The following is a 17,545-nucleotide window of genomic DNA, read 5'->3' as shown; positions in this document are numbered from 1 at the left end:
GGGCGCCTGGGTGGTTCAGTCGGTGAAGCGTCTGCCTTCGGCTCAGGTCATGATCCCAGGGTCCTGGGATGGAGTCCTGCATCAGGCTCCCCGCTCAGCCAGGACCCCCTTCTCCCTCTCCCTCTGCTCCTCCTCCCCCCAGTTGTGTGCATGCTCTCTCTCTCCACTGAATACATAAAATCTTTAAAAAAAAAAAACAAAAACTGGCATCTCCCGTATCTGAAAGGGAACATGGGCTGGAACACACAGTCACGATGACTACCACTGCAGACTTCAAAAATGAGGCCTGCACATGTCTACTTTGTGGAACAGCCTGGCTGACTTTTGACCTGATGTATTACTATTTGAAGCAGGTTACTGACACTGCCAATTACATCGCACATTACAGAACACACATCTTGTAATTGAACCACAGATAGTGCCAAGCAACATAAAGAATCCAGGAAATACATACTTAAAATGTAAACCGCTCAAACAGAAGAGCTACTGAAGGATCTGGAAGTACACAGGCAAACGGCTTCTCTGAGGTCAAACAGTCACCATTTAGGATTCTTCAGGGGCTGCTGCCACGAACTTGCTTTTAAAAGCGTCAGTAGCTTCTTAAGACATCAAATTAAACAAAAGACCACATCTATTTCCTCCAATAAAGAGCTAGCCTAATATTACTGGATATGTTTAGGACACAGAAATAAAGCATGCCTTCCAGAGGTTGGGAAAAAAAGAAAAACAGCCTTTTAGAATTAGTAGGTACCACTCCAATCTGAAGCTTGTCCTGTCCTTTTCAGTCGTTGCAGAGAAACAATTAATAAAGGAACCCATTAAGACCTGATTATTGCTGCTAAAAAAGGAAGGTAGAATTTCAGTCCTTTGAAGTAACTGAGAATGATTCAGGCCTCATTACAGAGATATAATCTACATTCATACATTTATGTTAGTGATTCAAATCTATTGGGAGAGATTGAATTCCGTTAAATAGTGCATCTTTCCTGTGGAACTTTTCTCAGGCTTTCTCGGGCTAACCTAAGAGGTGACCTAACAATGCAAAGCAGCAGAGTATTTAGGGATTCAACTGTGCTATAAAAGAAAGGCTGTACAGAAAAGAAAAAGAAGAATGAGATATAATCTAAAAAGCTATGTCAGCTTTTCCTTTGGGCTGTTTTGTAAATGCCCTTCCTGTCATCACGCTGTACAGAAGAACGGCGAAAGGACTCTAGTTTTAAACACTGCACCTGCTGCAACCAGATTTTAATATGGAAGTTTGATGAAGTGTTTTTTTTTTCCCCCATTTCAAACAGAATAAAAACACAAAACTTCTCACAAAGATCTGAATAGCTTTCTCTACTGGAGCAGAAAGTCGGTAGATGTGGGGGTGAGGGGGGTAGAGGGGAGACTACCTTCAGTGTAGGAGGGGGTGTCTATTGTGAGTTTAAAAAAAAAATTAAAAGGATCTCAAGCTGGCGTCAATAGTGTTGATGCCCAGTGTAGAGAAACCTCAAAATTATAACTTCCTAATTCTGTAATTTTGCACAGCAGAATCTTTACTGTATGGTTTCATCAAACATTAAAAAAAATGCAGTTCTAATTAGTTGTCAATTCAAACATTTGGATTCTACTGAACAATTGGACTGAAACTTAAGTCCCTTAGAAACACTATACTTTCTCTCAGGCATTTGTTAGCTCAGGTATAAAACTGTGAACTAGAAAATTAAATTAGCACAGTGATTTCATTTTTAAACATCCATGCTTTAATAAAAGAACAAAACTTTGAGCATTCGAATGACATATGTTCTTTATTTAACTTTCCAATTAATGGCTACAGAAATCAAAACTGGTTATATAAAAAGCCTACTGTGCTATTGACCACAGTGTCAAAATCTTTTCAGTAAGCATTGCAATTGGTTATTTAAAAAATGCAATTAAAATCCTGATTCTAGCATTACATGGTTTTATTTCAAAGGCTCTGAATGCGTAGGAAAATATAAGCGCATGCATGTAAAGTCATTTTTTTCAGGTCACTAAACAACATAATTGGGCAATCATTCCTAATGCCCATCTCTAAAGCTAGATTTTTTTATTTCTCTGTATTTTCTCCTGTTCACAATGAAGACTGAGGTCAAATGCACATTACAGGGATGCTGGCTTGTTGAATATACACCAGCTCTTCCGATTAGCTCCCTTGGAATTACAGTTACAGAGGTCAAACTCCCAAGTTCACCTTGAAATGATTCTCCATCTTAGAATAGCAGTCTAACTATTAAGTTTGGTGAACCATATGAAGTTGCCACTTGGGAAGGTCGATAAATATAAAATAGTGGCAATTTCATATGCTTCAACATAACACTAATGTCTAACCGCCTTACAGAACGTAAATATTTTACACCATTACATCTTCCGTTACTCCTCCCAGTCAAGCCTTCCCTAGTACAGAGCAGTTCTCATAGCGATCCTCTAGGAACTATCTCTTACTCGGATTGGAACCGATTATCACAGTTACTTGCCTCTCGTGCCTCTTAATTCCTGGCAAGGCTTCCTAGCCAGGGATTTGGTTCTGTCTATACCTGGGTTGTGAGCGTCACTAGCAATGAGGGTGTTGCGACGTGGTGAGTGTGAGAAAGAGGGAGAACTGGTAGTGGAGCTGTATCGTAAAACAGAGCCCCCTTAACACTAAATGTAAAGATAGAAAAAAGAAGACGCCCCTTTTATGGCAAAGTGCAAAGGAAATCGCATAGAAAACAGCAGAACATTCGGCCAAATCCTATGGGTAAATCTTTGCAATCTCAATAAAGTGCGTTCGCTTTGAAGTGTACGCCTGATTCAGTAAAGGACTCATGCTAGCAATTAGAAATTGGTCTTTTAGGTCCCCCATTTCATTTGCACCAAGAGAGAGGCGACTTTTAAGGGTGACGATAAATCTCCCTGAGCTTAAAAGGCAGAGAGGGCCAAAGTGTGAACTTTTTACTTCGGCAACGGAAGCGAGAAATCAGTGATTCATTAAAGCAGAGACCTCCTTGGAAGCTGGCAGAAGAGGAGGAAAAGAAGCTAATTATGCCTCCCTTTTCTGTGCTCACTCGGACCAGTTTATAATCTGCTGCTTTAGAGAGTTTATCCACAGCATCTTCTGCTTTCTCCCCCAGCCCTCCCCTCCTTCTGGGAGCCAGAGGGGGGTTAAAAACAGTCAGCCAAGCACCAAGCTCCAGGTGGCTCTGAAGTACTTCACTGCCAAAAGAAGGGAGAAAAAAAAAAAAAAAAAATCCTACGCTGGAAAACAAGTGAGAAGGGGGCTCCCCAGAGGGGACTGGTTCAGGCTGGAGACAGCAAACTTGGGAAAGCCCGAGGAGCCAGCTCGCGCTGGTGGCCGGCGCAGCCAGCACACGGCCACTTTGCAGCAATTCGCCGGAGCTGGAGGCGCGGGGCGGAGGCTGCCTGCGGCCGCGGGGCCACACGGAAGGGACCCGGCAGCCCCCGGCTCCGCGCGGAGGCATCGCGCTCTCCCCTCCTTGCTCCCCTACTCTCCCCCCTCTCTCGGCCCCCTCCCCCTCCCGCTCCCTGGCGTTCCCAGCAGCCGAGGGTTTCAGATGTCCCACCGCCGTTTGACCCCCTCCCCCCGTTCCTCCACCCCTGCAAATGAGGTCTGACCAGCAGAGGCAGAGCCCACCTCTGGCTTAGAATCACTGACATTTAGACTCCAGGCTTCAACCTGTTTACAAGAGGGCTTTCCAAAGGAAGGGGGGGTGGGGAGGGAGAGAGGACCAAACAAAACACCAACCGCCATCTCCCCCAAACAAGAAGTGACTTTCTGGAGGCTTCAAATCAACAGGCACCACCAAAAAGAGAAAGCAAGACGGGGAAGGAAACATCGGCGACCGGCAGCTTGCCTCCAGTTCTGACAACCGCAGAGGGACGCGCTTTTAGAACTGGCTAGCGGGCTGGGGCTCTGCGGAGAGGGCCCAGAAGGTGCCAAGCCCAGAGAGGCGCAGACATCTCCCCCCAGCCTCCCACCGCAACCTCTGTGGGTTTTGTTCACCGTGCTGTCATCTGTTTTTCAGACCTTTTTTTGCATCTAACATGGTGAAGAAAGGGGTGAAGAAGAGAACAAAGTAACTCCTAGGGGAGTGAAGACCGCTGGTGACCGTGACCACCACCACCACCACCACCGCCGCCGCCGCCGCCGCCGCCACCAGCTCCTGCCATTGCGGCCACCCACGTTCACCATTCACCGGGAGACTCGAGAGGCGCTCGGCGGCGGGCCCGAGAAAGGAGCGAGGAGAGGCAGCCGGCCCTTCCGAGGAGTTATGGATGTTGGTGCATTCACTTCTGGCCAGATCTGCGCCCCGAGGGAGCTAACCAGCGGCCGCCACCTCCAGCTGTCTCCTTGCCTCGCACCAGGTCTTACCCGTCCAGTATGTTCCTTCTGATGAGACAATCTCCAGTGCCGAGAGTTTCAGTACAATGTGGAAATGGATACTGACACATTGTGCCTCAGCCTTTCCCCACCTGCCTGGCAGCGGCTGCTGCTTCTTGTTGCTGTTCTTGGTGTCTTCCATCCCTGTCACCTGCCCAGCCCTTGGTCAGGGCATGGTGTCACCAGAGGCCACCAACTCCTCTTCCTCCTCCTCCTCGTCCTCGTCCTCCGCGTCCTCGTCCTCCTTCTCCTCTCCTTCTAGTGCGGGGAGGCACGTGCGGAGCTACAATCACCTCCAAGGAGATGTCCGCTGGAGAAAGCTCTTCTCTTTTACCAAGTACTTTCTCAAGATCGAGAAGAACGGGAAGGTCAGCGGTACCAAGAAGGAGAACTGCCCGTACAGTAAGTAACAAATGCGCGCTCCCCTCCTTCCAATTATCCACCCCCCACCCCACAAGGGGGGGAAAATCTGTTCCAGATGTGGCCAGCTAAATATTTACGTCCCCAACCCCTGTAAAATGATTAAGTGGAATACTTTCACACTAAATCACTCCCCCCCATACATTGTGATGCCGCCCCCCCTCCCCTTGACGCAGCGCCCTCCACACCCCCCATTCCTTGCCACCCCATCTGCCCCGGCTCTCTCTCTCCGGCTTGTCATTCCCGGGACCACGCAGGGCGCTGGAGAGTTGTTGCTGCGCCTAGATGCCCCCCTCCGTCTCCATAGCCCTTCCGCACCTCATCTCAAGGTCCCCTTTCCCTCCCTTCTGGAACTGGCTCGAGTAAACACATTTGGTTTCTTTTCGCTGGCAATCTTATTAAGAGTTTTGGGACAGTTTTCTCAAGCTGAAAATAATTATCCGCTGTCAATTACAGGGGCTTTATGGGAGCTTTATTTAAGAAAGAAAAGTCAATTCCGCTGGCTCCCCACCCCCATCTCTTTACCCTACTACCTATCTAGACAGGAGTGCAAACATTTTTCTGGTTTTGATTTTTTTTTTTTTCCCCTTGGCCCCTCATGTTGGTTTGAGTGATTGCAGTCCATGAAGTTAGCTCTTCAGGCACCACCGCTGCTATTTGTCTTCTGCCTGCCTTCTCTCTCGGTAACATGATGCTCATGTCTGCATTGTCAATGGCATATGCGTTGCTTTGTGCTATCCTGTTGTACTCGTTTCTTCTGAAACCTCTCATATTGCAGAGCCATACTCCTACAGCACTGTAAACATCTGGGACTGGATTCACACAGACCTCACACAAATTTCATTGTCATTCTTTTATTTTCAAAGTAAAAGTCATGAAGTCTGTTTCCATGGCTATAGTTTGTCCCATTGGATGAGGTTTTCTGCTCAGGATAAATTATGCCCTCTGCCCCATCCATTTTCCTTTCTCTCTCTCTTTCCTTCTTTAGCTTTCTCTTCTTTCTTTCTTGCAGGGGTGTGGGCTGGGTAGGGGGAGGGAGAACTAGAAGAGGAGAGGTGGATATTGTGTCTCTTCTTGAATCAGTCCAGCAAAGCCAGATTACTCTGTTGGCCTCCTTTCCTAGTTACTTTCAAGTGGCGAGACTTACTCACCCTCTATTGATTGCTATTTGAAAGGATCCCGAGGCTATGTAACGACACACTGAAGACAGCAGACAATGACATTTAAACATCTTTAATGACCATTTAGCATTATCTCAATGGTCCTTCCAAGTTACCTTTTAAAGGGACCTTTATGTGTCAGTTGTTTGGGAATTTCTTGCCAACTAACTTAAATACGTAGGTCGGACATTCCAAGATACACTGGCCCAGAAAAGTATCTGGTACTAAGGGGAAAGACAGTTAATCGGAATTTAGCATTTTCTTTTTAAATAAAGATCTACAGGCATTAAGACTTAGATTTCTTATTTGGCGATCCACATATATTCAACATTAGCTTCTGTTCCTCTTCAGCTGCTGCTTCCATTTACTAAAATTAGCGATATGTTTATAAGTAATAAAAATACTTGTGAAAGTATCTTAAAATATTCCACCTAGTGTTTAACATAGAGGTGGTAAATAGTCCATTACCTATTTTTTTCCATTCTGATTCATAGAAAGTGGCTGAAATAATGTCATTTATGATTTTTTTGTTTGAAAGTCATTTGTTACCTGAATTCATTAGATACTGCGTTTAGATGGTATAGTTGTTGTTTAAAATTTAATACCTTTGTTCACTTCTAAAACAAAATAGTTGTGCTGTCATCCAGGTAGAATTATGGGGAAGAAGTAAGCTAAACACTTGCTGAGGAGTGAGCTGGGAGTTAAAAAAAAAAAAAATGCCCATTGACTGAAACTCTTCTTTGTATTTTTAGTTCATGGAGATAAATATATTTTCAAAGTGTTAACCTTGGGCAAAATTCTGGTTTTTTTTTTTTTAGACACTAACTTGATTTTGCTATTGGTATATTTTAAGTGTCTTTATGACATGATATAAAGACCAATCTATACTAGTTTATTCATGCAACTGAAATTAATATTTTCTAAAATAATAATCATGTGTGCTTATTTAATAAAATGATTGCCAGGGATATAAATTGAATTATATTTTTATAGTAAGAATTATCTGCAAAGAGAAGGGTATACAATTTTTATTGCATAAAAACTAGTGTGGAAAATTTCCATTCTAACTGTCCAAAGTACAATAATATCTCTTCCATATGATAAAGTATAGCAATAGCCCTTGTTAAAATATCATATCTTATATAGTAATGCAATCATAATCAGTGGTTGAAAATGAAAGGGGGTGGGGCTTACTCTGTTAAATAATGTCAAACCACAAATAACTTAGGCTTTCCAAGAACATCTGCATCAAGACATAGCAAGTGAAAAGTAGAGGTTGAAAAAGCCTTAATTTCACATGTGGCTGGCTAATCAGAACACTGCTACAATTTCCAGCTGGACTGATTCAGCTGAACTACATGGTATCATTAAGATATTGTCTAAATGTTACATAATTACATGTGAGCAAACTTTTGCCATGCCTACAGGGTAACCAGCCAGCCAGCCCACCAAATGGTAGCCTGTTAAATATTAGGGTTTCTGAAGAGTGTCAGTTCCTTGTCCAAAAACCACTTTTCAGTAACATTTTCCTAAACAAGTTATTAATTATTCTCAATATACAAAGCTGTTCTTTTGAGGTTTGCTTATTTGAAGCTTAATTTTCTTTGTTACTTTTGACCCTGGTATTATTGCTGCTAAAATACAGTAACAGCTTATCTAAGAGGTTACATGTTTGGGATGTCCTGGGTAATTAAACAACTGCTTTATTGGCTTTTTGCCAGCAAAATACTAACAAAAGGGAAGTAAAGAAATCACCCATAAGCATTGCAAAATCATTTTTAACTTCTACCTCCAAAGCTGGTTCCCAGAAATTGGATGGTTCTAAAAATGTGATATGGGCTAAAGAAACTCTTCTCAATTTGCTCAATTTGGGTGATTATAACCTTTTTTTTTTAGTGGAAGGGGTTAGTTTTGGGTTTGCTTCTATGCCATTATATGAAAATAGAATAAAGGGAGCAGAGATGAATTATGGTTCTTCTGCTAGAAGTCTGAGAAAACTTGAATAATTTAGAATAGCTGTAGTGTATCTGTCACTAGATGTGCTTAGGCTCATTTAAGTTTGTTTTATCATTATTTATATCTAGAGCTTTGCCCTTGAAACATTACTATTCAGCTCCAGTTCTGGCCCCCTAGAAAGGCTGGATACATCTGTTAGGTACCCTTGCAACTGGGACTGGTAGACTTATTTCTGGATGTGAGTGGACCGTGGGCTTCTCTCATGGTTGTCACTTGTAGAAAACGGGAGTTAGTAAAAAGAAAATGTATCCCTAAACTTGAGAGATCCAAGAATGGCTGTCCTCAAAATGGAAAGCCACAGTGCTTATGAGTCTTTGCGGGAAAGGAGTTTGGGAAACAACATAGAAATCAGTATGTACTGCATAGCATGTACCTATTTCTTCAATATATAGATCATTTAACACATAATGGTCCTATAATTTAGATATAACTATTCACATTTTTTCAAAGTAAACTGAAAAAAGGAAATTAACCCAAGGTCATTCAACTGGAAATTGGCAGAGTCAGGTCAAGACCAAATCTATTTGGTTATATTATTTCTTTTACCTCCACTACTGGCAATACTGATGCCACTATATTTGAATTAGACACCTCAAAACTCTAAAAAACAAATTATCCAAAATCTTAATCACTTCTTGCTATGAACACCAACAGTTCTTCAGGTTCAAACTGGAACAGTAGTAAATTGAGAGAGGAACAGAAATGAAACATGTTCAAGGTATCCTCACTGCAGGTGGCTACATGGTATCAGACAAGGTCAGTGCATTCTCTAAGTGAAGTATCTCTTAATATTTTGTTTGGGAATATATTTGCTTATGGAAACACAGAATGCATGTACATGGATCTCACCTCTTTAACAGGGCATTAGAAATACATGACCATTTAAGAAAAATCCATAAATGTCATTGTATATAGTAACTGTTTACAGCTGAGGGCAAAATGTTTAATTATTCCCACATGTAATAAAATAATTTGATTGTAAATAACAGTGTGAAATTGGGCTTTTGCAGAAACTTCTGATACATGACTCTAAAAAGGACAAAATCGTAGAGACCTCAAGCTACATATATGTCTGTCTCTGTGTGTGTGTGTGTGTGTATAGAAAGAGAGAGAAAGACAAGCTATATATATATATAAAGAAAGTTTTAAAATGAGTCTGCAAATCAAAAAGGTACTTCACCTCATATAAATGACAAATTACTGTCTAGGATTAAAGGTTTGCATTATTACTTTTAAATCAGGACTAGGACTTAACTGTAGGAAGTTAAATAATGTGAGAAAGTAATTATGGAGGAAAATAGGGACTTGAATATCATCTCCTAATAAATATACAATGGATTTTTGGAAAGAAAACCCATATACAACTTATGGCTTCCTCTGGTGTCTTATTTAAGTTGTAGTCATTTCTAGAGTTTGGTTGCATAATTTATAACTGGCAGCACTTAATCATGCGCATTGAAGATTTATGAAGGTGGAAGGCACTGTACTTAATGTTTACATGACACTGTCCTGTTACCTTTACTGCATTCCTACCATATGGACCTTCCACTTTGATGGCTTTATCATAAATCCATTAAAAAATACACATAGTTTCCTTTTCATAAATCTGATTTATAACCTACTAGAAGAAACCCAAGAAAACAGTTGGCAGAAATCACATGCTAACATTAGAGTATGAGAATTCAGAAATGCTAAACTTTAGGTAGGTCTTGGGTATTTTAGGAATCTATTAGGCAAAGGTATGGATCACTCTTTAAAAACAGGTGTTTTCAAAATGATGTTTAAGCACAGAATTTAAAAGAGAAACTGGGTCTTCTAGAATGAAGGAAACTCCATCACATGCATAGTTTCTTCTATATTTTTACTGTCTGGTTTAGAGCAAAAAGGCTTATTCCAGTTCATTTTTTTTAGTGTTTAATGAACTTATAGTAGAATATGAATGAGCACTTTAAATTCCTGCACAGTTACCTTAATGTGCAGAGGCAAATCCCATTTATTATCCAAACGTCTGACTTTCCACAAGCCAAAATGTTGGAAAAAAGTTGACAGCTCATTTGAAATGGAGTTAATGTTCCTCACATTTATGAGCTGCCTGTGAATATCTACATCTTTCCTAAGCCTTAAATGTCTGTATGCTTATCCAAAATTTTAGTACAAATGAGATTTCTTTATTATGCTTCAGAAGGAAGAGTAATACATGTGTATTAGTTCAAAGTGATTTTAATCTATCTTAACATTAATTCTGTGAACTTTGTAATGAGGAGTAATTCAGATGACGTTTTTAGTATTACTGTTCCAACATTTGTTAGCATTAACAGTTGATACTTGCTTAATATAAGTAAGTAAAATATTAGCATTTCCCTCCCAGAAATTAAAGTTCTCTTTTAATTTTCCAGTAAGATGGGACATAAGATTTATGTTTACGTAATTTTAATACAGCTTTATCACAGTCTAGCATATCTAGAAGATAATGAACCTCATTTTGTCTCAAGTCCTTTATGCAGAAAAATCTTCATTTTTCATGGTATACTGCAATGATTTAAGATCATTTACACTTACCATTTGACCAGTGGTGTTTGTTACTTGGTTTTGCCAATCAAAAATACTTACTTTTCATGATTGGCACTCTTTTTTTTTTTTTTTTTTTTTTTTTTTTTTGCTCTTTTTTTTTTTTTTTTTAGTGCCTGTTACCTTTACTTGTGCCAGTCAGTCAGGATGACAAGTGACAACCTAGAAATAGGCCTTTAAAGTTAGTGAGAGAAAATATATCTGCATCTTGGGAAGTCATCAGTGACACTCTGATCAAGAATTAATGAATACAAAATGTCGATGCTTTATAGAATCAGTTTAAAACCAAATATTTAATCAGTACAGAGTTGACACAAATAGAAAGTTTCAAGATATCTAAAAGGGAGCCAGGTCATCCACCAAATAATGGCCTTAAAGGCTCCCTTGCCTTTAAATCAGGTCAGTTGTGTTCTTTCTTTGAACACTGTGTTCTAATTGGAACAATAAATCAAAGAAGACACTCAGAGTAGATTCCCATGTAAGGTGGACAACTGGACAGTGACTTTTTACTGCTGCTAACACGTGCATCCAATTACCATTTGAAAGATTCATAGTGCTGGCAGTAAAGCATTGCCTTATTTTATAGTTCACCTAATAATTCTTCAGCCTAAATCTGTCCACCTTTACCTATATCTAATCTGTCAGTATGTGTGTTATCATTAACGAGGAATTTTCAAATGTTTGGCATGCTTCCTACAGTGAATGATGACACTGAGCGATTAATGAACCATTTAATTAACCATAATAGAAGAGGCAAAGTATTGATTAAGTCAATATATCCCCAACTTCAGGTAACTGTCAACTAAATATAACCCAATAATTGCACCACAACTATCACTTAATTGTGAATGGTGTGGGTTAACTGCAACTTAATTACAAGTAGCAATGGTTAACTGCAAAATTGAGAACTTTTTTTAAAAGGCATTTTCCTGTAATCATTATTTTCTTTCAAGCACCTGGTGTTAACATGCTTTACTGAAAAACATACGTGTTAGTTCATCCTTAGCCTTTTTTGATGCATTGCCCCTGTTTGAAGATAACCTGACCTATTCATAGAGTCTCTACAATTTAAGGCTCACCAAATTCTAATAGTTCTGTCTTGAGGCATTTATACAGCTGAACTATTAGACATCTGTGATAGCCCTGCCTTTGAGGCAGTGTGAACCCATGATACTTTTTCAGTCCTTCATTATTTTCCTCCTCTTTTTCTTGTCCCCCCCACCCCACCCCACCCCACCCCACATTTTCCCTGGTTTCCAAACCCTTTCCATACCATTTAGGTCAGGGAAAGTCATCATCATTGCTTATAATATGACATATCATGTCATATTGTATTTGGAGCCAGCAGTCTCAACCTTTTTGGATGTGCAACATCCAAGACAGCTTATATTCTATGCATGAAAGTCTTCAGCAATGTAAATTCCACATACTCCATCAGAAGTCTCTTCTCAGTTTGAATCTCCAGTGAATTCTCCCTTATCCCAGCACTCAGGTCAATTTCTTATAGCTTTGCCTTTAGTGAAATAGGCAAACCACAGATAAGTACCTTCTGCAAATGAATGCTGTCTGGTTACTAAATCATCCTCTTGTATTTTTCCCCAGATTAAATATTCTGTTTCCAATAACTCTCTTTGCAGGTTCATTTTACCTTTCTTTTAACTTGTTTTAGTACATGTAACACTTACTAGCTACTTTGTCAATTTCCTTACATTTTTTTGTCTTTGTCTGGACTCCTATAAGAGAAAGTGAAGATGATTTAGGGAATCAAATAACTATTCCTCTTCTATTTTAGTCATCATTTATCTCTAAGAAGATGAATGCTAACCATAAAGGCCTTTACTATTTCCAACTTCCGTGATTTCCCTTAAATTACAAAGCTTCTCTGTACATCCCTGTCAAATGTTAACTTTTAAAAATAAAACACATTTTCTCATTAATAATGGCTATCAAAGGGGAAAAAATGTAAAATACACATATTCCAGACTGACCAAATATAGAAATGCACATATCTTCGTTGGAAAAATATTAAGACACCTACAGGAGTTAGAATTTGAATTAATAGATACATGTATGTTCATATTTCTTTCAAGGAAGAGTCTTTTTGTACTGATTGCTGAATTAAATTTATTTTTATTATATACAGAATCTGACTATATAAGTTAGATTGCTCTGTTACCATAATAATTAAAAGTCAAGCTTCTTTTTACGATTGATTTCAACTTAAAAAAAACACACTTATTTCAAAGTATATAGATATATAGATGTAGATATATTTCCAAAGCCTAAATTGCTTCGATTTATTGATAGAATTATTAAAAGAAAAATGAATATTTTGTAACATGGGGAAAATGGTGACACATGATATTAATTTACAAACTATTTCTCATCTAAAGTGAGCTATATTTACTATGTTATTAATAACAGTAATTACCAATGTAGTAAACCAGATTTCTAGGGATTTTTTGAAACATCTCCGTAGAAGGGTATGATTCTACAAATATGAAAAAAAAAAGTGCTAAGCATGTTGATCAAATTATGGAATAAAAACCTGATAAACAAAACTACAGAAGTGCTCCCAAGCTGAAGCAAGAGAGATGGTAAAGAACATATAATTAGAATGTTCGAAGCCAGAAGAAAAGCAGAAGAAGCCAGAGAGCATTTAGACACAGACTGTGGAAGGAGGAGGACATGCTTTGCTAGAGTGATGGAGACAAGGGTTTTGAACTCCCAGGAAAGAGATCAGGCTAATGAGTAGCGCTGCAAAAGGGCTGACATGACAAGAAAGGTGTGAGGGAAATATAACCCAAGCCCTGGCATTTGACTGCATGTTAAATTAACTGAAATGAGAACCTGTGATCTAAAAGGAATCCTACAGAAGTAATCACAGCCATGGTATCAAAGTAAGAAAGGCCAAGTCCAGAGTTCCTGCTAAAGAGGCAGTAGGAAAGAGGGATTAAAAGTGTGGGCTTTGATTAAAAGTGACTACAAGTATGGCCCTGGATTGCAAAGACGCTTTAAAGACACAGAAGTGGGTGTAGTTGAGGCTTTGAACTGCCAGACAATAGTGTATGACTTGGGCAAGTTGTTATCAGTAAAACAGCAACATTGACAATACCTTCCTCTTTCCTATATGGTAATGATTAAATGAGATTATTCATTCATTCAGCAGAAATTGAGTGCCGCTTTGTGTCAGATACTGTGTGACATGTACATACAGTACTGAAAAACAGTGCTGGTTTTGCTCTCACAGAGCTTCACTCTAAAGACAGTGACCAAAATTAAAAAAAAGAAAGAAGAAAGAAAGAAAGAAAGAAAGAAAGAAAGAAAGAAAGAAAGAAAGAAAAAAACAAGTAAACAAAGATGTGATGAAAAATTGGGGTAAATGCTATGGAAGAAACAAGTAGTGTCCTCTAAAAGAAAACAACTGGGAACTATTCTAAACCTCACGGCTAAGAGGCATTTGAAGGTGGGAGGTGGAGATGGGAAGAGTATGGGGAGCGATGCCTCCTCCAAGAAGTACAGAATCGGCACACTGAGCCTGGGATTTGGTGAGAAGTTTGCAGAAGTCAGACTTAATGCATGAATAGCTTAATGGTGCCTGGTGCTTAATAAGGCCTCAGCAAATGGGCATTATGTAAAGAAAATGTAAGGATTATGCTCCCCTTTGTTTTAAGGGAAAGGATCAGGAAAACAACTAGCAGATTATTTGCTGAAGTGGGAAGTAAAAATATTGGAACTGAAGAAAGTGGCAGGAATGAGGAATACACCTGGCATTTTTAGAAAAAGAAAATATTAGAACATCTGAAATTATTTAAGATTTGCAATTGTAGCATCTGTAATGCTCTAAAGTTTGGGGGGAAAGAGTAAAGGTCTGGTTTAATAGACTAGTAGCAGATATTGGAAAATTGAAGATAATTTGAGGAGAGAGAGAAGAGTTGAAAATAAAGAAGATAAAAAATGTGTTAAAAGGACATATTGTAAAAAAACAAAGGAAAAGAAACAGGGACAAAACAGGTAACTGTAGAGACTGGAGAAAGGCAGATTACTGCAGAAAAGGCAAAAAGAGAAAAGTGACTCTAGGTGAAATATTTCAAGACAAACTATGCTTCAAGTTATGATATGGTTTTGAGCCAGGATTATCACAGATGCTCAGCTCTCAGTAAATTCGGTAGTTAAGGTTCTTGTTTCTCATCCCATGACTGTGACCTTTTTGGCCCATAGCCTCAAAGGGTTTATAATCTAGAGATAGAGACAGGAAATCTTCACAAGGGGTTGGAAGATAATATAAAACATTTATACTAACCACCAAGAAGCAGGGCAGAAACGAAGTGAACAGCAACCCATGGGATTCATGAATGACATGGGCGGGATCACACTGAGGATAAGGACTCCAGCTAGACACCAATAGAGAGGAGCAAGAATGTCCTAAAAGAGGGCACAGAAGCATGTGGGCACAAAACCTTACGTGAAGTTTCCAGGCAATAACAGGTAGGCAAACGGGGTGGAGCAGAGTTTACAGGCTGGGGTTACCTTATGAAACACAAAGTATAATACACTAGAAAGTGTTGTCATGTGTGTGGGGGGTAATATAAATACCCTTGTATTCGAGGACTTCACTTTTCTGCTACAATATTACATTAAGAGTTTTCATTTAAAATTAGACTTTTTCATTTGTTTTACTTTTTGAAGTAAAGGAAAAACAAAGAGAAGGCAAAGAAATATTTTACATGGCTATATAAATTATAGTATAATAGACATAACCTAAACATTGAAATTCTAGCTTGATCAGCCAAACAAACCAAAACCCAAAACTGATTTTATACTAGGGACACGAAATAGTTCTTCTGATCTACCCCAAATGGCATCTTCTTTAGCGCTCATCATTACTTAAAAATTTTAAATAGTCCCTACTGCAGAAGTTCTTAAAATATACGTAGTGCTGGGAAGGGTTTTGTCATTTCTCAGCAGATTCCCAAAGACAACTACTGAACCCTCAACAGTACTTGCTCCCATTGTGTATTTCTTCTTGTCATTCTTGTTCTAAATTAGCTCACACTCACCTGGTTTAGGTTATTAGGAAAAGAAACAAAGTAGATACAGCTCCTTTTCTTGCAAAAGAATATACTTAAATATTTTTAAAACAAACGAGGAGTAAGACACAGACAGCAAATATGCAGCTGCCCCCAAGATGAAGACCATGAGCTTTGGAGACCAACTTCTTGATACAGAATCAGGATTCTAACCCTCGGTAGCTTTGGACAAATTACCGGGTTGTGATCTTTGCAACTATTAAGTGAAGATAATAACATCACCCACCTCATCACTGTTGGCAGGATGAGATTATAAATGTGAAATTCTCAATACAGGGCTTGGCGCGTTTTAAGAGCTCAAAATGTTAGCTCTCATTACCCTTTTATGCTATGACTACTGTGTTGTTTTTAATTATGTCATTTTCTGAAAGGATCGCTAAGTCATGGCCTAATGTAAGATTAGACAGAAAACTGATTATCATACAACTTTACTTCATTTTATAGTTTATAAGGCATTTATATTCATGTGTTCATGAGTTGATTCTCAGAAAAATTCTATAAAATGGATAAAATAGTCATTGTTACTCCCATACTATATTTAGAGGAGAAAACGGAGTCTAAAAGTTACGGTGCCAGGCTCAAGTGAGATAGTTAGCATAAGTGGGTCAGGATTGAAACCTAGGCTAGGCTCAGCAAGGGTGACCTTCTGCCTTGGTGTGCTGGGACAGTCTCAATATGTGCCTCTCACACTGGCATATTAATAATGGCACCCTGTTCACTCTCGAAGGCTCACATTACAAAATCACCCTTAGCCAGTTTGCCTCTGTGTAAGGCATAAACCTACACAAGCCAGTCCCCTATTAAATACTTGAATTTCTTCACAATGTCCTTAGAACAAGATCTACATTCCTTAACATGTCCTGTAAGGCCCTCAGGACTTGTTCCCTACTGATTCCCCACCCCATTTCTTACTATACTCCCCATGATAGACATACTGAGTAGATGTTAGTTCCAGAACATGCCTTGTCCCCTCATGTCCAGACCTCACACACACAACGAGATCTAGCTGGAGTTCTATTTCTCTCCTTGTCCCTAGCACTCCTTCCTGTCAAAATCCTGTTAGATGTCATCTCTAGGAGGCCTTCCCGAACACTCCCCAAACATTTTGTCTCTAGTATTTTAACGCACTTTCACACTTGATTAGTTGACCCATCTAGTTTCCTCATACACAGAAGGCCTGTTGAGGGTAAGGACTGTACATATTATATTGACCTTCACATGTGAGCCCTCCATACAGAGTCTAGTATGCAATGGGTCCTTCCTATATATTTACTAAGTAAAAATTGTTGTTTTTAACTGCATATCCTCGATCCAAATCACTTAGACTCTTTGGTTCAGTCACTTGGTCTGGAAAGCATGATTAATACACCGCCTACCCAAAAAAATATGGTTGAAGTAAATTATCTTTTAAAATTATATTAGGTTCTAAGTTCTACAGTTCTGAGAACTCAGAAAATGTTAGGTCCATCATTACCTAATTGAAAGTTAAGTACTTAAATTCATACAAACTTCTGAATGGATATATTATGTAACCCTTGAAATGGATTCTTTCCCACATTTCTCCAGATTTCCTAAAGTTACTATTGACTATGGTCAGTGGATATAAATGATGACTTTATTCTCTTTTAAAATTGATGCTGGCTGTAAGATACTTTTTGTTTCAGAGTTATAGTTGGATACTGGAGTAATTTTAGGAATTAAGAAATGAGGGGTGCCTGGGTGGCTCAGTCATTAAGCGTCTGCCTTCGGCTCAGGTCATGATCCCAGGGTCCTGGGATCGAGCCCCGCATCGGGCTCCCTGCTCAGTGGGAAGCCTGCTTCTCCCTCTCCCACTCCCCCTGCTTGTGTTCCCTCTCTCTCACTGTGTCTCTGTCAAATAAATAAACAAC

The 17,545-nt window shown here is 39.4% G+C and overlaps 1 protein-coding gene across 1 annotated transcript in view; it reads left to right on the top strand.

Annotated features, from left to right (window-relative positions):
• The first annotated feature begins 3,749 nt into the window (after window positions 1–3,749).
• LOC118006439 (fibroblast growth factor 10) overlaps window positions 3,750–17,545 on the top strand; it is a 78,836-nt gene continuing 65,040 nt past the window's right edge. The window contains exon 1 of the mRNA XM_034999116.1: window positions 3,750–4,804. Within this exon, the coding sequence (XP_034855007.1) occupies window positions 4,450–4,804 (355 nt within the window). The 5' untranslated portion in view covers window positions 3,750–4,449. The remainder of the gene's footprint in view (window positions 4,805–17,545) is intronic.

The sequence above is a fragment of the Mirounga leonina genome, unplaced genomic scaffold (assembly GCF_011800145.1).
Source record: "Mirounga leonina isolate KUSES-001 unplaced genomic scaffold, KU_Mleo_1.0 Mir_96, whole genome shotgun sequence".
NCBI lineage: Eukaryota > Metazoa > Chordata > Mammalia > Carnivora > Phocidae > Mirounga > Mirounga leonina.
Note: the sequence above shows the minus strand (reverse complement) of the source record. Positions and strands in the feature narration are given on the sequence as shown.